This window comes from Corvus moneduloides, chromosome 1 (assembly GCF_009650955.1).
Source record: "Corvus moneduloides isolate bCorMon1 chromosome 1, bCorMon1.pri, whole genome shotgun sequence".
Taxonomy (NCBI): domain Eukaryota; kingdom Metazoa; phylum Chordata; class Aves; order Passeriformes; family Corvidae; genus Corvus; species Corvus moneduloides.
The window spans coordinates 10,604,790-10,628,748 of NC_045476.1; the positions used below are offsets into that span (position 1 = coordinate 10,604,790).

At 43.0% G+C, this 23,959-nt stretch overlaps 1 protein-coding gene across 1 annotated transcript in view; it reads right to left on the reverse strand.

The window, feature by feature from the left end:
* The window catches only part of ADARB2 (adenosine deaminase RNA specific B2 (inactive)), a 308,071-nt gene that overhangs the window by 13,598 nt on the left and 270,514 nt on the right, over positions 1 to 23,959 (reverse strand). The window contains exon 7 of the mRNA XM_032099671.1: positions 8,548 to 8,716. Coding sequence (XP_031955562.1) covers positions 8,548 to 8,716 — 169 coding nt within the window. The remainder of the gene's footprint in view (positions 1 to 8,547; positions 8,717 to 23,959) is intronic.

The window sequence follows — 23,959 nt, forward strand, 5'->3', positions numbered from 1 at the left end:
AAACGTGAATTAATCCTTGCAGTGCTGCTATAAGGTAAAGTCCCATTTTTGCACCCTGGGGAATCAGGGCAGAAAGGCAGTAAGAAAGGCAGTGCTGAAATCTGTAAGAGTTTCTGGCTTCTGGATGCAAGAGTTGTTCCTTGAGGGAACCTTGTTTTCCCATTACAAAAGAAGGCACAAGCAGGTGTAGGGGGTGATGAAGCTTCTGTATTAGCCATGGTGGGTTTTGACTCCAGGGTATAAGTTTGACTCCAAGACAAAGTGGACAGAGCAACCAGACTGGAAAAAAAAAAAACAAGGGAGAAGAAACCTATCAAAGAATACAGGCACAAGAGCAAGGCCTGCCTGATCTGTAGAATGTGGTACAAAGAGAGACTCTCCCAGAAGCAGACAGCATCCTAAGGTAGGAAGGACTGAGAAATCAGGAAAGGTGCTCACGCCAAGAAGGCAATATTTGGTGGGGACCATTTGCTGGGTCTTTCTGAGCTGCTGTCCCCCATGTGGTGTGAAAAGGGATGAGGGTGATGGCACTGCTGTAGTGCTGTATTTCCCCACACCTTTTCTTAGTAAATTGTTTGCTTTTCCCACATTGTCCTCACTCCCCTGCCCTAGTCCTGGACACACCCTCAGGTTCTCCCTATTGGTTCCAGTACCCCAACTCCGCCCATGTACCGCCCCTGCGCTCTGAGACCAACAGTCCATGTGCTCTCTCCGCCCCCCTCGTCCCCATATAAAACACCAGGCCCCTGCTCACGTGGTCTCTCTGCCTCTGGGTACTGGCTTATTGTCAGGTGAATAAAAGCTCCTCTGAGGTCCCCATGCAGGGACCCTTCTGCCTCCTTTATCGTCCCCGTGTTGCGGAGCCCAGCCGGCCGGAGCAGGAGCGCGGGGCCGTCCGCAAGAGCTGCGGGAAGCGGAACAGCCGCTCTCCCCGAAGCAGCTCCGCTGCGCTCTCTGGGGAGGTTTGCAGCTTGCTAAACCAACGCAGGAAACTAAACCACCGCAACACACTGCCACCTGTACAGTGGCTACTTCCTGGTTCAGCATTGATTTAGCAGCATCCAGTCAGAGAAATGGGATGAAGAAGCAAAGACGGAGCTTTGCTCTCAAATCTAGCCCAGGTTTATCAGAGTGTTTAGACTGTTGTTTCTCTCTGGAAAGCAGCCTCGAGCACGTGTGTGAGTCCCCCTAACTCAGCACAAGTCCTAGGAAAGGAGGGGTCCTGTACTGAGCTGGCCAAAACCAGACGCTTGCACTGCTGCTGTCCTACAGAGCACGGCAAAAGCACATTAATGGTGGGGGAAATTTTCAGTTTCTCATTCTGCTGCTGCTGCTCTGTGGATGAAAAGGCCTACCTGGGAGGGCAGCCTGCTCAGTATTGTGCAGAAACAATAGATTTTACCAACAAATATTTGAGGGAAGGTCTTTTATCCCATGTGTTGCTCATCCCTTGACCAACACACATGGCTAATGTACTGACTTGGTCCTTTGATATATGAACATCTATGGAATTATTTGTAGGTAGATGGTAGGGGAAAGATCCATCTGAGCAACGGTGAAGCTATCAATAAGGTTGTTAATTTTGAAGGAGCTATTTCTCTGTAGCCTAATTTAGGTCCATGGAAGTAGCTGTGTTCCCATCTGTAACAAAGTGCTCTCTTCAAATGTGGCTTTTCAAAATAAAATTATTATTCAAAGCAATGCAGTGTTACATTTTGGCTTCTCAATATATCAAAGTGACTTTTCTCGCTATGAGGAAATATGCTGGATCATTCTGAATTTTCCTAATTGTGCAAGATTTTAAGGGCTGTTTTCAAGGACATGCCTCTCTCTAATAACTCATATGCTATGTGCTCTGTAATAACCCTTACAATAAAGTGAAAATCAACCCACTGCTCCCTTAGTCACAGATCTTATTTAAAAATCCCCAAATCTTCAGCAGGCAGGATCAATAAAACAGAATGTCTCCCCTTTTCACTCAAATATGGGAGCTTTTGGAGCTCTAAATGGAAGGAAAGTATACCCTTCCTTTTGTTCAAACAGCAGATATTACTGCACTGTTTACGAAGACAAAATCCTGTGTTTAGTTTTCAATATAGATAATCCTTGAACAAATATATTTTTGCCTGTTTGTCAATCACAGAAATGCCAGTGACAAGCTGGGAGGCATCCCAGAGCAGGCAGCCTTTCTTAAATTAAATGCTGTGCTCCCCCAGTCCTGGACAAGCAGAGGGCAGGGCATGACCCCACTGCAGAGCCCCCCAGTTCCCTTGCTCCTGCCAGCTCGGGACCACCAGCAAGGGTGCAGGGAAATGTGTCCCCACGTCACAACCACATCACAGCCTCCACATGCTGGAGCATCACCTCACCACACAAGTTGTCTATGGCCCCTCCCTGGCACCAACAGAAGAAGGGATGATGAAAATACTGAGGAAAGGGTTTGGAGGCAAACCTACGGGGATGCAGAGGGCTGCAGCCTTGCTCAGGTCAGTCCAAGGCTCCTTGCCCATTGCTGAGACGTGGTGTGACAGCTGGAGCCCCTTTGCTGGTGTTTCTAGCACTGACTTGGACATGGGTAGACCTGAAAAGTGACACTTGAACCCCTTTGTAACTGACATGTGGAGAAATTCGCCTGATGCTTCAAAACATCTCAGGGAACTGTGTCCACCTGCCATGGGTGCTCAGGGACTGAAGTGTCTCCTCGGGACCTTTGGAAACCTTGCCCATTAAAAAGCACTGCTGACGAATTTAAAATCTTATTTTGATAAGGCTTTTTGTAAAGGCATTTTTTTTTTATTAAGAGCTTAAAGTCTTATCCACTTGGTGTGTTAACCTCCTGTACCACAGTTTCTATTACCAATATTTCCAGCTATGCTTCACACAACATAAATTGTTATTCAGGGTGGCACGGGCTCAGCAGGACACCTGTGGTGTTCCTGTTTATACGACGATTTAGCTATTATTGGTTTGGAAACTGGAACTAGTGCATTAGTTCTTGATCTGTATTTTAACAGTGGGTGGTTTATATATGTTTTCTGGAACATACCTTGTGGTGAGAGATTGAAATTGAACTCTCAGTCACACAGAAAGGGGTTAAGAGAGAGAATTACAAACCGTGTGCACAAATCATCTCTAATTGAAGATCTAGCTGTGTTAATTGATTTTCATTTGCATTAATATGTAGCCTTTGAAGTAGCTTTTCTTAAGAGTTACCTTGTCAGGCTCAGCCTTCTCGTAACAATGGCTCTGGTCGACAGGCTAACACTAAAATAGATCTAAGAATGCCAATTTCTAACACTGACTTTTAGTCTTGCATTTCTATATGCTACATTTAAATACAGCTTAATGTGCTCAACTCATAAAATGCTACTTCAGACTCCCACTGGAAAATCCTGAAACAGTGCCTTAAGGCTACATTACCTTGCAATACTCTGAACATATTCTCAATAAAGATTTCTTCCTATTCTCTAGTTTGTGGGCCCAAATAATCCACAAACCTTAGCCACAGGACATGGGTAGACTGCTCATGCTAATGCAAAGTTTGGAGGTCTTTGTTATCATTTGTGTTGTTTTGTAGGTGAGGTATATGGATATTCAAGGTCTTATTTTACTTCTGGGCTTAATGTCACTTTTTTTGTGAAATTTGAGGAAGTGGATGACCATTAACCTGGTGGCAAGAAAATACACAGTCTTTTACAGGTGACCTTTTTGAGAAGTGGTAGTAAGAAAACAATTTTAAGGTCAGAGCTTATAAAACAAACACTGAATTCTGGCTTCTTTGTGCTGTTTGTGAGGATTGTTCCCTGCAAATCCTGCACAATGCAAAGTACATTCCTCAGCCTGCATCCTGCAAGGGGACATCTGAAAGAGGACAAGTGACACTGCTTGTACATTTACAAATAAGTTTATCGATTCTTTATGTGTGTAGATGGAAATTTGCTGCACAGAAGGCTGGCAACTCTCCAAAGTAACTACATCAGCTTGACATCTAGTGAGCAACAACATCGTCTGCCCTGGCCAAAGCGTGAGGTGTTCAGTCCCCTGGCTGAGGTCTATCAAGGAAGAGGGTTTGGGGAAGAGTAGTGCAATGCAAAACTCCTGAGACACCCAGATAAGAACTAATTTTTGGAATAAACCTTAGTGTTGAATGCTTGCACTAAGATCCTCAAAATAACTTGCGCACATGGTATCAGAGGTGAGGTGGTGAGATGGGACCTGGGAATGCATGTTCATACCATGGGTCTACTGTGCTGTGGGGTCCTGTGGTGGCCTCCTCCCTGTGCTCTCAGCACCACTGCCATTCCTTACCAAACCACCGGCAATGGCAAGCACCAAACCTGTCTGTGCAGCTACGCCCTGCAGAACACCGTGCTATTTCAGAATGGCTGACACTGAGAGAGATAATTTCTCTAGTTTTCTGCATGGAGGAAGAAGGAACCCAGGTGTTGGTGATGAGATAGATAAGCTTGATGAGCTCAGAGCACGGAATAGGAAACTTTGTACAGAAGGGGGGTGTGTATATTGCTAAATCTGAGTTATGGTGGACCTAGAGGATGAGCCATGGTGGAAGGAGACTGGTCTGAAGCTCAGACAGTGTTTCCACAAGTCAGAGAAAAAACTGTATCAAAGGGAAAGTGGTTTCTCTACTCTGTGACAGACTCTGAATTTCCCTTGTAAGTCTGTCCAGAGGGGTGGTAGACTTAAGACTAAGTGCATAGATCTTTGATATTTTGTCCAGACTTTCATGTTTCTTCTGCTGCAGGAATAAGAAGCAGAGACATTTGGAAATTCTGATTTTATATATGCAATCATGTGATTGTGTGAACTGTTACCTGCAAATCTGGCACACATATACACTCTGTGTGCTCTGGGAAGCCAGCAGGGAGGAGAGGCTCAGTGCTGGGCTGGCTGTGTGCACCTGGAGACCATGTCACCGAAGGGGACACAGAGAGACAGTGTCCCTGAGGCCCTGGGGCACCAGGGGGGGTGCTGCAAATCCCACCCCTGCAGCTGACACATATCAGCTGAGCACATACCAGCCCTGAACATTTCTGAGGGTCAGAGACAGAATGTAGTGCTGAGCCTCCCTAACGTTTGGTTGCTGTGTTTAGATCCTCAAAGAAGAGCGGAGCTCTAGAGATATCCTTGTTTCTTTTTCCCCTAAATGTGTGTGTTTGTGTGTGTGCAAACCTGCATGTACATGTGTGCATATGACAATTTTCCTTCAAACATTTGTCTGCTCCCAAACAGCGACTGCAGAGGCTTCCATTAGCAGCAGCATTAACCTTGCACTGACCTTGTAATAAGCAAGGTGCGAGCTAGTCCTGCGTCCAGCGTTAGTGTGAGACACGGAGAAGAAAAGAGGTTTAATTTGGCCCATTGTATGAATTTTGCTGGCACAAAAAGCCTAAATTCTCTTAGGGCTGTAGTGTCTCTGTCGACATAAAGGTTTTAATATAGGTTATGATTAGCATCAAGGAAATATTAAATGACATAAATTTTTCCCCAAACAGATTATTATTTTTGAAACTATTTTTCCCATGTTATTGCTGCTTTTTTGCAAATGTATACGATGTACATTACAGAGGAGAATGAAGGTCAAAAGGTGTTAGTGTAATTAATGAACTATGGGCTACAAAATGTGGTTTAATCCTAAATCCTATGGCACTGAGAGCCTGAAGTCACTCCAGCTGCACTGTGAGGCCCACAGGAGCTGTGAGTGTAAAAGCTGATGCTCTCTTAGGGTGGGTTATTTGGGGATTCACAGACCCCAAACTTTAAATTTACACATATAAATGCATAGGTTTTAAAGCCAGAAGGAACCACCAAGATCTAGTGTGACCTCCTTTATAATGAAGCTGCAGAATTTCACCTCGTAATTCCCTGCCTGAGCCAAATAAAATGACTATTCATACCAGAAGAGCTTGTGCTTTAATTCAGTGAGGGAACAGGTATGATACCAGGGTGTTTATCCTGAGATCTCAACAAAGCCACAGAGCCCAAATAATGCATACCAAGCATCAAATTCTCTCAAACTTGTGGTGATAGTAATAAAAATGGCTCAATGTCTTTGAATAACAAATAAGTCTGATTAAACCACTCTCTGCTTATAGCTTTCCTGCGAGCAAGAAAGAACATAAATCGTTAGATACATGATTTATAGAATATGATTCGCTTTTCTCAGTAACTCTGTGCGTTCTTGGGTCTTTGATATTCTGATAGCAATGTCCTTTGCAAATAATGCAAAATGATGTATATTTTAGCAGCTACTGGCTAGATTCTCAAGAGGAAACATTCTCTAATAGCACAGTGCTCCTGAGGGACTTTTACAAGCAATAAAACCCAGAGCATACAAGCCAGATTTTTTCGTCAAATCTTGCTTATACAAACATGAATTTCAGTTTCAGAGATCTCTTTTCTTCTCACTGCAAGACAAGCCCAGATAATGTGCAACCAGAATCCTGTATCCTGCAGACATTTAAAGAGTCAGCTACCTGTGTGGTAGGGCAAATACCTGGAGTCTGAAACGTGGCACCAACACCACCCACTGACCTCTTCAGTGGGGCAGGAGTGGGAAAGGGCACCCACACAGCAATCTCCTTTTCCACTGAACTCCTTTCCTGCCTCTACTTTCTGTGATCAGAGGGGAAGAAGGCAGAAAACAGTCCTATATGTGGTGAAACAAAGGACAGGTGAAGAAACCTTCGATTTCTCCTCCTTACACATGAGGTTAATAATGATTAAAAAATATCATAGATGGCATTTAATGTGGTAAACTGAAATTTGGGATAAAGTATAATGCAGATGTCCTATCCCCTTTGCTTTGCCTCTTTTTTAACTCCACCCTACTGGTGAGAGTAAACATTTGCTCTAGAAAGCAGGGAATGATAATTGATTTTTTTTTTAATCTATGAAAATCCCAAGCTCATTTGAATTACATTTCAAATAATAATTAAAATTGCAGTTTTTCATGCAATATTGAAATAATACTGTCAATTATGAGAGCTGCAAGATTTTTTTTTATCTTGGAAAAATTTTGTGGTAGATTCTATTTTTCTTCACAGAAGAAAATGCAGTTTAGATATGTGTCAACAATGAAAGGATTCACTGAAAGTGCTTTGCAGATGTGCTTGGAGAAAACCCAGCTCCTGAGACTGTGCATTACTGTCAACATCCCCATCAATAGGAAATGTAATAGTGTTTGCAAAGCTGATATTTAATTCACTGGCTAATGACATTCAAAACCACAGAGAAATGCAATATTTCTATTCTTGAAATTAAATTTTTTTTGGTTTTTTGAGTCCATGTGAGTCTGAATTTTGAAAACCCAATTGCAACTACACAAAGTGCAGGAGATCCACTGAATACAGTTTGGGTTTTCTGTTACCTCCTTATGAATAAATGAAAACATTTCAGCAGAAGTTGCTCTTTATCCTTCATGCAAGCACAACAGTTGTGATAATTACACTTAGCAGAGGGTGGATTTTGTGAGTCTGGTAGTATTACCATTTGCTGGCTCACTTCTACATTTTTGTGACAAAATGGCAGGCTTTGCTAAGCTGACAGACTAATTTAGCTTTGATAGGTCATCCAGTTAAAGCTAAGAGCAGAATTTATGCATTTGGATTAAAAAAATTCTTTATGATTTTTTGGGAAAGATTCTGTCTATGTTGTCCTTTAATAATTGGGCCAAATTTTTGACTGATGTAATTTAACTGAGTTCTCAGGCACGATGTTCCAGCAGAGAATTTGATCATAGCATTTGTGTTTTTGTAGCTATAATGTGATGCATTTTATATGCAGGGCTGCATCTGCAGATAATGTACATTACATATATACAAAAATAATTATGAAGTTAAAATATACATACATGCATAGATACATACTAATAGTGCAACACAAGTGCAACCAAGCACACAGACTTTGATTTCGGTTTCTGTTAGCCATCACTTGCCATTAGTTAACACCCTAAACTGAGAATGGTGAATGTGTTTACATTTTATTTGTCACCTGGGAATAATTATGAAATATTTATTACATGGAAATTATTCTACATAAATATATGTTCTATTTACAGGACACAACAGAAACCCACAGAGGGGGGTTGTGACATGAGAGTTCTTCAATGACATTCAAAAAAGTAGAAATATTCCTGGTGGCTTTTAGGGCACTTTATTCAATTGGGTGCAGACGAGCTAAGTTTATCTGTATGATAGTTGGTTTGCAAGTTTTGGGGTAAATGATCCAAGAACAACAGAGCTGATGTATTTTATTTGCACAGTGAAATTCTACTGGCAAAAAAAGCTGCAAAGACAGTTTATATTTTTGTCACACTGTAATAAGCAACTAACGACCCACAGAGAATTTGGGAAAATGTCCTATTTACATTCCCTCCTATTTATATGGTCTGCTTTTGCATACAAAGGAGGTCTTTGTTTCTGCAGGGCTTGTCAGCACCTGCTGGCTGCATCCTACCGGTCACCATAATCCTCTGTGGCATCGAACTTCCACATGCAAAGACTTTTGCCATGTATATCCATCACATACCTGGCGATTTTGTCTGTGCAGGACATGGTGATGAGCTGCTCTCCCAGCAAGACGCCGTCCCACGTCTGTGCTGCGTTGTGACACCGGACAGGAATGGTCCCTTCTCCAGACTCAATCTTTGTGCGGAGATGCCCACGGTATTTCCTCACTATGTGCTTGCTGCTGTTCACTGGGCAAAATAAACACAAGAATGGCAATAATTGAATATTTTCTGAGAGGCTGTGTTGAAGCCATAGCTTGCATTTGCAGAACCACCTGTGGAGGTCCTTTAAATTTGATGAAAATTAGATGAAGTAACAGCCCAAGAAAGCAGTGCAGTGCAGAAAAGAAGGTGCTCCTAGCATGGTTGTCTTTTCACATCAGTCAAAGCTAACACAAAGCACACACTGAGCTCATGTTCATCTTCTATTTCCCTTATATGTTTAAAAAGAAGAGAGGTGCTCTGGTTTTTTAAGAACCAGTACAATTTCTCATTGTAGGGTTGAATTGTGATGGATGAGTATTTGAAAAAGCTTGGTTCAGTGAGTGTCATCAAAGACTCAGCTGCATGATGCAAACCAGTCCAATACTCTACTGTGATATTCAGTGACACTTCCTAAATAATTTCAGAATTGAGGTTTTAATTTGTTATCACAAAATTTCACTGTAAATTCTGAAAAGCTAAAGGTTTATACTCTGGATCAAATGCAAATCAAAACTTGCTAGTTGTTCATTGCTGGCTGAAATTCCTTCTAAAGTCTCCCTGAAGTGATGTACTCTCCTGCCTTGTGTCATACCAGGATCTTTTATCACTTCTGTGATATTATATATTTGAATGCAAGGCAGCTGCTGCTGGGGTGGCACAGGACAAGTGCTTTAGCTGCTTGCCCTGTGCCATGATGAACTGAGTCCTGCAGATATGCAGTAAATACAGAAGATAATGACATTTCCAAAGCACTTCACCTTCATTTTTACGAAAAGAGAAAAACTGCAGTTCATTATCAAAATCACTCTTATACTCTTTACACTGTTACTTTACCCCTGGGTATTTTGGTTGTAAAAGAACAGGAAGGAGCAGCAAGGAAATTCTCTGGGTCTGCTCACTGCCTCACCCTCAGAGGGTTTCACTGGAGGTTACCTTCTTCCTAAAGCAGACCTTCCACAGTTTCCCTTTAGCCCAAAGGAAAATAACGAAAGACAGTACACGACTCAGCATTCAAGGAAAAGGAGTGCTGCATTTACAGACATGAGGCTTTTGCCCATATTTCCAACTGTCCTGTGTATTCTTCCATGCCAGCTCCTTATCTGGACCAGAAGGCTTCTACTTGTGAACATGATGCTCCTCAGTCCTCAGTGGGCTACAGGGCTGCCTGTACTTCTGCCACTGAGTAACATGAGTGTGTCAGAGGTTGTGGGGCTGATGGCACCTCTGGCTGTGAGCAGCTGGCTCTGTGCATGATCCCCAGTGCTGGTGGAAGCAGTGGATTGACTGGCTGCTGCCAGTGGGTGGTTTGCAAAAAGGGAGTGGAAATATAAATCACTTCAGCCTATTTGGATTAGCAGAGGCAGCAAACAGATGTAGAACAGCCAAGTCAGCTGTGACCTGCTAGCACAGGGGCAGCTGAGCCCCCAGAAATCATTGCATCTTCTCTCCATTCCTGCTTTTTTAGAATTTAAGATGGGTGTGTATGTGCCAGCAGCGGGCCGGACCAGGTATCAAATGGATTGCTTGGCCATGACCAAAACTGGTTTCCACCCCAATTCAGTCTCCATCATATCCAAAATACTGTTTACAAATACTGTTACAGTATTGCTGCTGCAGGATCTGAGTTTGGCGAGGAGTGGTTGTTGCACTGCTATCCCCACCAGCAGCCACATCCCAGCAGCAGGAGATGTGAGGGGACCTTGTGCCCAGTTGTCAGCACCTCACAAATCAAGACACTGCAGTAACCACCAGACTTGGAGTATTATGGCTTTTCAAACTTGAGTTGTGGGAGAAACTGGGAACAGCCAAGGAAGAAATAAAAAAATTCAATAAGCAAAAATGCCAGAGTCTCATAAATGTCTCAGATCCCTCTGCTCTCAAATTTACTGGTTATGCCAACACTGTCAGGAAACCATTTCCATGACTGTGTGTGCTGATCCCTTGTACATCCCTCTTGTCTGGGATGCTAAGTGCAGTATCATTCAGAGGATGCTCTTTGGACAGTATTAGCTATCTGGGAACTGGTCCATATTTTTCTTGGTACTCTGCGAGGAAACATTTTTTAAAACCATGAAACAGAGGTGAGCAGCATTTTTTACTATCAAACCACAGAGTCATGGGAAAGGTACCATGACATTTCAACAACAAAAGTAGAAAGTGATCACTTCTGCTTAGCGAACACATCTAGCTGAACAACAGTGAGAAATGTCTACCAAAACCACTTTGCCTTTGTCTGCACATACTGAGAAATGATGGCATGGCAGAGCGAGATCTCTGCCAGGGAAGCAGTGAAGGGTGACACAAGAGGCTATTGCTGTTTCAGCTGGTGGAAAGTTTGATTTTAAGCAAATCAGTTCTCTTTTCCTGAGCTTTCCCACAGGTATAATGAAGATAATGATGCTTCCTTCTTATGCAAATTAATTTAAAGGTACTGCTCAACAACTATTTATAAAAAACAGATGCTATCCTTCCAGGAAAGATCTACCACAGGAGTCCACCTGCTGGGAATCCCTCAGGATAAAATGATTTTTTACTGTTTCCTTCTCCAACTTTTAAGGAAAAATACTTTCTCTTGTTACAATTTTCCCATTTCCCATCTCTCTAGATTTTCCTCTCTTTCCCAGCTCCTGCTCTGAGCCTCCCCTCTAAGTGCCTTGATCTCCTAGATGACTCTCTTTTTCAGGCAATTCAGCGTGTTGATACACCCACATTTCCCATACATGCAAAGAGACATGTAACTGCTAGGGAATTTTAGTGACTGCAGTATAAGATGAGCAGCCCATCATTTACGTGGCTTTGATTTCACTACATAAATGTTACCTCAGTGAGGGGCAAAGCATCCCACAATATGCTGACAGAGATAAGGAGTGAATTCAGGGGAAAAAACAGCAGCAGGATTGCAAACAGCTGTTGAGCAGCTGGGGAATTTAAAGTACAGACCAACAGTTTTTGGGGAGAGGGATCCAAATGACTTCTGCGAGTTTGGGGGGTCTGTTTCTTTCATTTGTCATTTGTCTGTCTGATCTTCTCAGGACCAAAGGAAGCACAAAGGCCAAAGTAATCCACATCTGGTTGTTCTCACAGCATCTCAACCCTGGACTGCAAGTACCAGAAACTGAACAGAAACGGAAAGTTTCTAAAAGCACTTAGGAAGTGTGTGCAAGTGCACTGATAGTCTCAGTCTCTGAATGCTCATATTGACTCAGGGTCCAGCTTTGCTCCCTGTCCCTGCGCCCTGCCCACAGTGCAGCTGGCATTGGCTGATAGGATTCAGGCATCTGTGGCCAGTGTACACTCACCCCAGGACACACTCCCACAGCTCTGATAAGGAGTTTTAGCTGCTCAGCTGCTATTAAATTCAATGAATAGGGTGTGACTCAAACCTTGTGCCGTGCTGCCTGTCTCAGGCTGCTCACATTGCTGGGGTAGTTGGGACACATGCTGCAAAAGATCATCTGTGGCATTTATATAAAATACTAATAACCCAAAGCTCTGAATGCTTTCAGATTGCTAATGATTAAATAAATCCAAATCTGCAACTGGAACACACTGAGTTCTTTTTTAGCATTTCATTAAGTAGCACAGGAAGATATAAACAAAGGAAAGGATGAGGCTCTGTGAGTTTTGCACTGAAGCTGCAGACAGACTTCAGCCCATAAGCTGCTTGTCAGCAGTAAAAAACGTGGTCCACTTACTGTAACAGCTTGCTACAGATCATTTTAATGCAGTCTCAGAAATATATTTATTTATGCATCTTAAAGTCACAAACTACAGCCTACTGCTGTTCTGCTGTTCAGTATGATCAAAACATCAGTGACTATAAGCATTTCTGATCTTTGCTGTGCTGGTTCTCCAACTGCTTAATCTCAACTAATTGCAGGGGAGAAGGAGTCTGTGGATGCCACTTCAACCAGAACGAAATGTCAATTCAAACCGGAATTGGAAAGGACAAATTTAAAAATAATTTGGAGTGGGTTTATGATGTGTGCTACACTCAGATGTGGAAATTACTCCTGAGAGTTCCTAAGATAAAAAGGTGCTGGATTAATTACAGGATTAGAAATGTACACAGACAGGTGCATTGTATTGAAAATCAGTGAACCCTGCTGATTTCAAGCCTCACCCCTTATTTTCATATTTTCTCCAGGACCAGTTCTAGCTCACATGGTAATGAAAAAAGCCACTCCATATTTATTATTTAGTTAAAGAGTGAAGAGGAAATGGACAGTGATTAAACAGAATCACACGAGTAAGATTCTGTCTGAAATTTTGCATGACTGCCTCGGAGGTTCATTTTCTGTTTCCCTGCTTCAGTGGAGGCTGTTCTCTCTTCAGGAAAGAAGAAATAAAACATTTTTTTCAGTGCTGGACCCTCCCCTCCTCAGCACGGTTTATAAAGCTTCCTCAGAGCAGTGTGAGACAAAGGGGTGGAAAGAGGAGTGTTAACATCTGACTGCCTTTGTATTTTGATGGTTGTTAGAGATGCACTTTCACCTACCAGATGCTGAATAAATGTGCAATATTACTATTTCAGAAAGTGAAATAGTGTTGAAGTGAGAGTCACAGCACAGTGAATGCTCTGGATGTGTCTCCTCTGCTGGGCAGGGTGGCTGGTCAGATAAATCCCTGCTGCACTGTGCTTTGGTGACCAGCAGAGAGCCAGGCTGAAATGCCATGGGCCAGCTTTGGAAAGCAAGAAACTTTAGGAGTGTTCTGAAAGAAGTCTGGATTTATGGAAAGAAGGGTCTAAGAGCTGCCCCTGCAGTGACTTCAGGGATGCGTCCTTCCCAAGAAGGAGCACAAGCCCCTGTCTTGTACAGGTTAAACAGGATAAAAGCCTGTTGAGATGAATCCCTAAAAGTCAAGAAATGACTTTTAAATACAGGCCATGAGGGCTGTTGCATCTGAAAGCAGTCCTAGGAGAGATTTGCTTGCTCCCAGAGCCATGTGGCCCCCATCACGTTGTAGCAGACTTCAGTTCAGATCTATGGTTTGGACAGAATCATTAAGCCCCATATACAAATATGAATGCTGAGTATGTACTTTATCTGACAATGTTACAAAACCTGGCACACCTGTAATTTTTGGAACTGAAATTAACATTGGAGATTGAACTTCTTTACCTTTTCCTTTCTCCCTGCATCTTTTTTGGCAGAAATACTGTCTTTGGACAGTAGTCCCTAACCTGACAAAATCCATGACCTGATAAATGATGTTACCTTTGGCACATTCTTCTTTCTTCTCTGCATTAATCTTCAAATAACAATTTTCACTCTTTCTACTTCTTCCTTAATTTTTCATCTGACAATAGTTTCTAGTGATGTACTGACAAGGTGTGAAAGCAAAGTCAATTTGCCCATCTGCAGGTTATCAATATGTGGCATTTAATCCAGAAAAAGCAATGAAGAGAAAACTTGAAGTTTCAATTCACAAGAACAGAAAGGAAGTGACAGTGGTTTTTTTCCTTATCTGCTTTAAGTACCTATTAATTAAATTATTATTTTTGGATTCAATTGTGGTGTTAGAGACAGTAACTGTAGGAAGGGTGTAAGAATGGTATTCCAGCATATTAATGTTTATCAGTGAGTGTTTTAATGAAAACTTTTAATTTTGGTCCATCAAAATGCCTCCATATATGATTATTGAGGGGAAAAATTTAATCTGTTCAGATGACATAACACTTTTACAATGAGTTTTCGTTATCTTTGTAGGTTAATATGGAATGTATTGAAAGTTCATTCTAGGGAGAGGTGCCAAAATACCTTCATTGAACCTATGCTAGAGCAGAGAATGTCACTCTAAAACATGAAACCCATTTTACCATCAGACTAACTTCTACGTAAGCGTGGAATCTCAGCAGGCTTTAATACCCTGAGAGGAAAAAAAAATCTGAGAGAAACAGCTCAAAGCCTACAAACAGGTTTTTTCTAATGTCTGTGTTCAAGGAATGCCTGGGATCAAAATGTGAGCAACTAGTTTAAACTCACTTTAAAACAATTTTTTGGCAGCAAAGTCATTCACAGCCTCCTCTGAGAGTTATAAATGACTGTTCCAGGCAAGGAGGAATGAGCAGTACTGGCACAGGTGTCAGGGAGATCCTTTGTGCCACCTACAAAGCCAGGCTGTGGACTCCAACCTGCTCTGGAGTAGAACAGCATTAGTATGTTGAAGGCCAAAAGTACAAGATTTATCAGTGGGATTAAGATTCTGGGCATGTGGCAATCAAGGAAAGTACAACTCAAGCACTTCAAGATTATTATTTTTAATTACTAATTGCTCCTCTCATCTAAAATCAGACATGTCCCGCCGTGGCTTTGAAAGTGCAGCTGCTCCCACAGAGCAGTGTCTAGAGATCTCGCAAAGGGCTGCACTGGTGCTGTGAACTCTGTGAGAAGACTTCTGCCTCTGAGGCCTGCATCAGGCTTGTCACCAGACAGAGAGGCCACTAGATGGTCTCCAGCAATGCACAGCTCATCTTTGTGGAGAGATGCTGCTGGTTCCCAGGTCAGCAGCTGATCAAAGCCAGTGGCTGGAGGCTGCATGTGGAGAGTGAGATGCTGCATCCATCAGAGACCAGGGAGGACCAGCTATTCAACCACGTCCTAAGCCATGCATCATTGTATCTTTCTTTTTTTTTTTTTTTGTTAATGAGAAATGTTTTCTCTTAAAGCTAAGCTTTATCTTTTAAATATACTTTGTGTGAAAATTGTATCAACATCACTGGAATCACCTATTTGGTGACAATTCTCTCCCCTGCCATATTTTAATCAAAAAGTTTACACAAACATAAAGAGAATGTGTTATTCATCATAACCCTCTTTTATCAACAAAACATGCTGTTATTCATGTGGCTTTGGGATTTTGTTGCTTTTGGGAAATTGAAATCTTCAGGGATGGTTTACAGAAAATGTTGTGAAAGAAGTCAGCAAAATATGAAAACAGAAAATGAACCCCATGAGACAGAAACAAGAGCCATCTGTCAACAAGGTCAACAGATTTTCAGCCACACTGTAGTTAGTATGAGTCTAGAGAGGCTGTGGTTCCTGATGCATCACCACATATATTCTACTTCAGCTTCTGGAGCTTTGGAGTCCTATGGTTTCTGGCTGAAGAAATTAAATCTTGATCGCCAGGAAATGGTTCCTGTTGGCCTTAAAAATCTGTGATTTTAGTTGCCAAATTATTCTGAATAATTTTATAACAGTGCATAGAATCTACAATGTTTTCCATTTTAATATTCTACTCTCAGCATTAATTACCCTTTCTCAGAGCTGTGATTGTTGGATACCTTTTATTCCCATTTTACAGACATAGAAATAGAAATTACCAGAGTGAGGTGAGTTGCCCAAGACTGGCCAGAGAAGGCAGCTTGCAGGATTATGGTTAGGATTAAATTGTTTGTTACTCATACAGATGTCTTCAGATTTTTCTCCTAAGACTCCAAGAAACTCCCCAGAAGTCTAAGGACTTCCAGAACTCCCACAGATCTTAACTGGACCTGGAGCTGCCTAATAAGCTTTCTAAAACTCAGCTTATGAGTTTTACCTGTGATTCCAACTCAGTGGAAGGGTAAATTAGAGTAAATTAGATCTGAGTGGGTGTAGTTTTCACCCACAGAGACTTTTCCCAACTATGGCTTGATATTTTCCACCAAAAAAACCCCCGTGCCTTATTTAGGTGAGTATCTTTAGTAGGCTGTGGGATGTCGGGGTGGAATGGGGGAATGTCCAGGAGCATGTGGTCTCTTTTTCCCTGCTGCAGAGGGCTTTGGAGACACCACTATTCCTTGGGCTGGACAAATTTGGGGACAGGGAGCAATTTCTTGGTGAAATTTTCTACTGCTATTCTGAAAACTTCTCAGGCATGGTCTTTTGCTGATTAATGCAGCCTTTTTATCACATCTGAACATTGCATCTAAATGCAGTGTTTTACAAAGCAGCAAAACCCATAACAAAGCAGAATCAATAAATACAGTGCAATGCCCTTTGGCAATTCAAGCATTCTGTTAAAATTAGAATCTGATTATAGCTGTGGAAGCCTGTTTTCCTGAATCCTAGCAAACACATTTTGCTTTACATGAAAGCTTTTCAAAGCTGTGGCCAATGCTGGCTCTGAGCAATCCATAGTTTTCAGCATATTCTTTCTCTTTTCCTGGATAGACACACACTGCACTGACATATACTTCTAAAAATCTTATTTTCTACTTTAAACTCCCCCTGAAACAACAAAACTCAAATAAGCAAAAGCAGCCAAGAATATCACAAGGAGAAGGAATTGGGACATTTTCAATGAATTGTCAAAGGCAAAGAGTTTTCTCATGATGTGTCAGTTCTGACAAAGTTTTAAAACACAGAGTTAAGAAAGGGAGCTGTCTAGCTCAGCTGATAGAGAATTCACTGATCCAGGGCTTGGGAGACACAGATTCAAGTTTTTATTTGATTCTAAGTGGCCTTGAATGAAAATGCTTACCCTGAACTAGGCATGGGAGGAAATCAAATAGGGTTTTTCTGCCCCTTGTTACTGATGACCAGGAGATATGAGAAATATAAGATGCAATCCCACTTTCACACAATTATTTTCTTCTAAATTTTGCCTGACACATTTTGGTTTCTTTCCAGCCAGTCAGTACTCTGAGACCTGAAATTGTCCATGAAGTGAAGTTGTTATTCACCAGTCAACTTTAGCAAAACTCCACTAAGAACCTAACCACCCAGCCTGGTGGAGATTAATAATGGAATATAAAGCAACAGCAAACTTTTACAGGTTGATTAATTGCACTGAAAGCTTCAGGACTCCAGTGTAGCAAAATGGGAGCCTCTTTCCAAGGTGCATTCTGGGCTCTAGCATGACAATGCCAACAATAAAACCATGAGTGCTTTCACAGCTCTCCTAAGCCTGGACACCACTGGTTTCTCTGGCAGGTTTAGGGGCTAGAACTGAGCTTTGGGATTGGCAAAAGGTTTAGCATGACAGGCCATGTAAGGCATCACACCTCTCCTTTGGGTTACCAAAAGTGATGGGATTTCCAGAACACGTGGACCACATACTTGCAGATCCTCTGGCACTGCTGCTCTGTCTGAGCAATGGGTCCATCTGAGCATTGAGATGCAACAGCTGCTGCTGCTGCAGCTTTTCCCTCAAGTGGCATCAGAAGAGCTCAGGGTTCACAGCAAAGGGCTTGGGCCAGTCACCATCTCCATTCTGGTACCCCTGACATGAGTCTTTCCCCCCTTTTCCCTTCTCTCCCTTCCCTGCAGCCTTGGATGAGCGAGAGTGAGTAGGAGAGGCTGGGGGAGGAAAAGCTTCTTGCAGCACCGGAGATGGCTCCAACCAGTGCCTGTAGGTCCTGTGTGGGTGTTGTGCATTGGAAGAAGCAGAGGGGCTTCACTCATCTTGAAGAGTCCCTCCACCCCTCACAGGCTTTATGTCGCTGTCTCTCGCCCACTCCCCATCATAGCTGAACATCACAGACCCACTCTCCCTCCAACTTTCCCATACTCACTGTGGCCCTCCTGTCCCAGGGTCCCACTGATTCCTCTCAGCCACACTTTCTTCTCCTGAAATCACTTTGCCCACCTTCCCCAAAAGAAGAAAGCTCCCCCACAGTGCCAGCATGGATTTATTTTAGATGCTGGGAAGAAATCTTTGAACTGTCTACATACAGCACCACCTCCACACCTGGAAAGCCCTGAGCTAAATCAGACCACTGCTCAGGCCTGCAGTGCTTGTGGGGACAGAGGACCACCACACCTGGGCTGGGCACTGTTGTCACCTTTGCCCATCCGGGCCAGGAGCACACTTCACCTCTGCTGCCAGCTATAGGTGAAGTGTGTAAGTGATGGAGAGATTTGACCAGAGGGAACTGTCCTGTGACCATGCTTTCCCTACCAAACTAACATGAGTGAAAGCAGTCACACTGAAACACATTTCAGCAGCCTGGGAAGATTGAGTTAGAAAACAGGGCAATTACATATAAACCTAATGCCTGCTAAGAGTCCTGAGCAGGGACACAAGCTCCTTGACAGACCAGCTTATAGTTAGCTGTAGAAAGTCGCTGCATTTCCTCTGTGTTTACTTTGGTAAATTGAGGCTGGGTCAGTGGCACAAGCAGAAAGGGCCACTGCTTCCACAGAACTTGACCTCAAAGGAGGATGGCAAAGAGTGCTGTGCTCATATCTGAACCCAAACCTTTTGGATAAGACCCAGCCCAGTCTTAATGAAGTGAAAGGACAATTTCCTTCCACTTTCTTTAATACTAATTCCCTAGCCTGTGAAGTAATGCAAGAGCCTCTTGCTGTATCTGCAATTTCTGCAGCATCCTTTATATGACAAAGCAATCTGGGCTGACCACAATAATTCACCTAGAGCTAGGATTATTTCTCCTGAGGCAGTATTCAGCACTACAGCCTACAGTGGTGTATGCATTTTTTAGTTCTGTGTTACTTCTGGGCATGGTTCTCTATGATAATTTTGTTCTGGGATCCCCCAAGGTATTGTTCTGCTCGGTCATATGAAAAATAGGAAAATAATGCACTTTCATCCCAGTTCCACAGATGGGCCATTCATCAGCATAAAATCAACTTTGCAGCCTAGGAGGAAGCTGCACCATGCACCAAATAGCTACGAATTTCCAAGATGGTTTCCCAAACTGCATCAGGCCAGCAGCTGTGACGGAGAGATGCGAGACCTGAGAGCACTTGTGCAATGGGAACAAAAAATAGTGTCCAAGTCCAAGGGATGACCTATGGTTATCCTCAATTTTTGTAATTGGAAAGTTAATCACTTTGTTAGAACCTGAATTTTCTTGTAGTTCCAGATATCTAATTTCTTTTCAGATCACTGAGTTACTTAGATGGCTCTTCTTGAAGTGCTTTCCCCTTTTATCATCTACTCACAAGAACAGAATTTGCCCATTTACACAAAACATGGGATTGGTAAAAGGAAGGCAGAGATTTCTTGCCCTTGCACATCCAGAAATGTTCACCAAACCCATTGGTTTGGGGATTGATTCTAGCCCAGTGACTGCCATAAGTATCCTCACTGTATTTCCATCCTGATAGCTCCCTGCCGGACTCTGAATGCTGAGCTCTGGGGCTGAGACTCTCGTGACAATTTTGGGAGATCATTTGGGTCCATGTCTTGGAGACAGACAGACTCCTTAGAGGGTCTCTGTGTGAATCTGGCCTTCTCCAGCCAGTCTGCTCAGGATATGACTTTCAGAGATCTGGTTTGGGGATGATGCAACCTGGGCCAGCCCCATCTGGACACGGAATGCTGAGTTACTGGTGTGAGCAGGGCACCCCTTCCCCCCCTGGATTTGGGGGTTAACAGAGCATTTTTTTCTGAGAATGGAATGTAAAATCCAGCAGCCAGAATCACAAGCAGGGAAAGCACAAGTCTGCAAAGTGAAAGCAGACTTGAAGTAGAGAGCACAAATATGTCTCTCTGGGTACTCTTCAGTTCCCCAACTCTCTGAAAACTGCAGTGCACATCTCCTGACCACATCACCTACCAAGGCAATGATCTGGCTCACGTGGCTGCAAGCGGGTCCTGCCTAGATGAGAGCTCTGTCAAATGTGTGTGCATGAGAGCTTCAGCACAGCTGTAGGTTAATAGACAAGCAGGAGAAAAACCCCATGTGGAGCAGATGCAATGGTGTGTTTCAGACCTAAAGGAAGTGTGGGATAAAACAGGAGCTGGGCTATCAAGAAGGCAATGGCACAAGGCAATACAGCATGTTAGCAGGAGATAAAAAAGCAGCCCAGGGGAGAAGAACTGAGAGAAGCCCTGGGGCAGATTCTGTTTGTCTCTTTGACAATCCATGTAGTGAAAAAGAGAGAGCACATCTCTAGAAAAAAGATGGACAATGAGGTAAAATACTGCCAGGGAAGGAGAAGTGGGAAAGTAGAGGATTTCTTTAGCTCAAATTTTCAAGCAATTCATTTTGCTTTCCAAGAGACTTAAAAAAAAAGCCAATGAGTCAAGAAGCACTAAATTAGCTAGGATGGTGCTCTAGCAAATCAGGAGCTTGATTATTCTGTGGTTTGGCCTAGATTTAGGAGAAAGTGTAAAATATGCAACAAATACTACAGGGTGAGCTGCCCCCAGGGCTCCACCTCAGGAGCTGGAGCGTGTGCCATAATGGGAGCCAGCAGCCCCCTTAGGCCCTTCAGGAAACCCACGTTAATTGATGCCATGATACTGCCCTTAGGAGAGGTCAGAAACCCAGGCACACCTTGCTCAGATGTACACAAAGGGAGAAGGCACCATACAGGGAGATGTCCCAGGCTCCCTGACCTGCAGCACTGAACTGAGGCAGGGGAAGAAGCTGAGTCTGTGAAGGGGCAATTAGGGTTGTGAGGACACTGGGAACATGTTGCCTTTTCACCATATAGCTGTGCTACAACCTTGAGGCTGACCTTGGAAAATTATGAAAAGGGTCTTGGGAAGGAGACTGACTGGAGAGAATGAGCCAGGACAAACCCATAAAAAGCACCTGAAACATTTCCCAGTCTCATATTCCTGCATCATCTGACCTGGCTGGTCTCCTCTCCTGCTTTCAGCTGCTCTTGCCCCTCTCCCCTCAGCCTCTTCCCCTACTCTTGCAGGTTGTACCTCCTTCCAAAGCTCTGACTTCACTTCCTGTAAGCTCTTCCAACCTCCTGACCTACCAAAAAAGTTAGGAAACCCCTCCATGCTCAAAGCAGCCTGGTCCAACTGGGTTTTGTCTCTCTTTTAGAGCTGCCTAAGGATGTATCAACAAACAAGTCAGTTTATGTCTGATTCAAAAAGAGCATCTCTGCAAATTAAAGTGAGATTTTATCTCCTTGTCCCTGATCTCTTACTTTCCTGCATGAAGCTGGCATGGATGTGGGCTCCCTGGACCTCTCCTCTGCATTGCAGCTGTCAGTCTTTCACACATGTCACAAACTTGGTACTCTGCTCTACCCAGTAACAAGTAAACTGGGTTTCAAAAGCATGCTAGCTTACCTCCTCCCTTACCAGAACAAAGCTCATAAGAAGGAAATGTGAGGCCTCCCTGAGGGTGCTGGAAAGACACGGTGGATAATAGGAAATTTTTGGAAGGAGATTTGAGAAGTGGATTTTACTCACTCCCTATATTGATAAAGGCTTATCATATTCCTTCTCAAAACCAGGAACCACATGGTGAGGCACTGGTTTTAAATGTTAATGCATCTTTAGAGAATAATCAGTAATGTTTGATGGCTTGTGCTAGCTCTAGGAGAGGTTTCTTTGTTGTTTAAGAAATGAAGCAGCATTCATCTGGAGTTTCTTGTCATTACTGGATGAAAGAAAGGTTATTTCTTTAGGAAAAAAAAAGAGGAAAGAGAAGATCTGAATGCTAAACATTATAAAATACTTATCTTCCCAGATGTCTCTGAGATAATGTGAGCTAAAAGGAAATGCTTATCTCACTGAAGGACAGCTTTTGGCAACATGGGTTTCTACACAGTGCTGAGTTATTTTAAGAGCACAGGACAAAGGTAGAGAGATCTGGTTAAAAGAGTGAATTATGAGCCAGGTAGAGCATCTCTTCAGGTCCTGATACTGAATCTCTGTGTAACCTTGGCTAAGCCACACAAACCTTTCTGCCTCAGCTTCTGCTTGGGACAATAATTGGTGTAATAGCCAACAGGAAAATTATTTTCATGGTAAGTTTACTGTTTACTGCCTGTGTCAGGTACTGTGTGATTATATATTTTTAAACACAGCTGCTTGTATATCATGTTATCTATAGAAGCTCATTAGCTGGAAGATTTATGTGGTCTTTGAAGAAATCCATGAGCCAAGCAGGGTTCACCTCCAGGGCTGGGTTCAGCTGCATATAAACAGGCAGCACTGGCTGTCATCTGCCCAAAGCACCAACTTTCTCATGCAAAGAAGAGCAGAACCCAGCCTGGACAGCCTCCGGTTGCTTTTGAGAATGGACCACATTTTAAAAATAATTACAGATTTTGGTGCTTCCAATTGTGATATCAACTAAGGGCTGCCCTAGGAAGCCTGCCTTCTGGAAAACATGAGTGCCTTTAACCAAACATAAAGCCTTTTTAGATACTTCTTGATACACCTATAAAGTGGAAGGCCAAAGATCACTATTGTTTTTTGATATTCATAAGCAGCGCCTTTTTTATTTTTAATTTTGATTTAAGATGATGCTGTATCTTTTAATTTTGTTAATTCATCAGGAATTTGTCAATTTGATTTTGTGTTTTAAACACTTACTTGCTTTTGTTCATTTTATAAACCCTCCTGGCAGAATGTAGAAATCATGTCAGGCAAGGACCACATTTCCTTCCTGAATAGGTGCATTCTACTTTCTCGCCCCAGCAAGCTGCTCTTTCACACATGAAAAAAAAATTCTATTCTGGACAGAATAATACCTAATCATTAATAAATAACTTATACAAATAAGAAATCACACAGGAGTGAAACTACCATCTGATGGATTTGCCTGTGAGGAAGTGAGGTCGTTGTGTGACCTTGGGTGATTAATTTTACATTCCCATGTCTATGCTTCCTCCTCCATCCATTCTTTTGTCTTGCCTGCTTCACATTCAAGGTAGTCAGGGCAAGGACTATTTCTCATTATGTGTACATTTGGCAGCCAGCACTGTGGACTTTGCAGCACTGTTAAATGCATGTATGAGGAGCAGTACCTGGGGCAGAGGTAAGAGAGTACTTTGTGCCTTGTGTATTGGATCATGGGGTGACAGGCATGTGATAACAAGCCACAGATCTCTGGAGTCCCCTGTCCCTTGCTGGGGGAATTCCATGTGGCTAGGCAGGGATAAAGCTGGTGCAGTGGAAAAGCAACAAGGATGTGCCTCAGCCACGGCAGGGCAAGGACAGGGACGTGCATGTTTGGGGAGTGATGAGGTGAGAGTGCTGGGTCATGCGCTGGAGATGGGATTTGTTGTCACAGACAACAAGCTCTGCAGGTCTGTGGGTGGCACACACTGGCTCAAGAGCCAATTTGTTTATCTCATTTGCAGGATCACCTCTAGAGAAGAAATCCCTGGAAAAATCATGTGTTTGCCTGAATGCCATAGGTATGGTTGTAGGGACTCTAAGGAAGGCTTACCTGGGGGACTCCAGCTAACCCATCTGCCATGCAGTGACCATGCAGTACATTTGACATAGGCAGGATGGCTTGGGAAGGATCCTTTCCGTAAGGATCTCGCCATTATTTGCTGCAAGTGCAGGTGA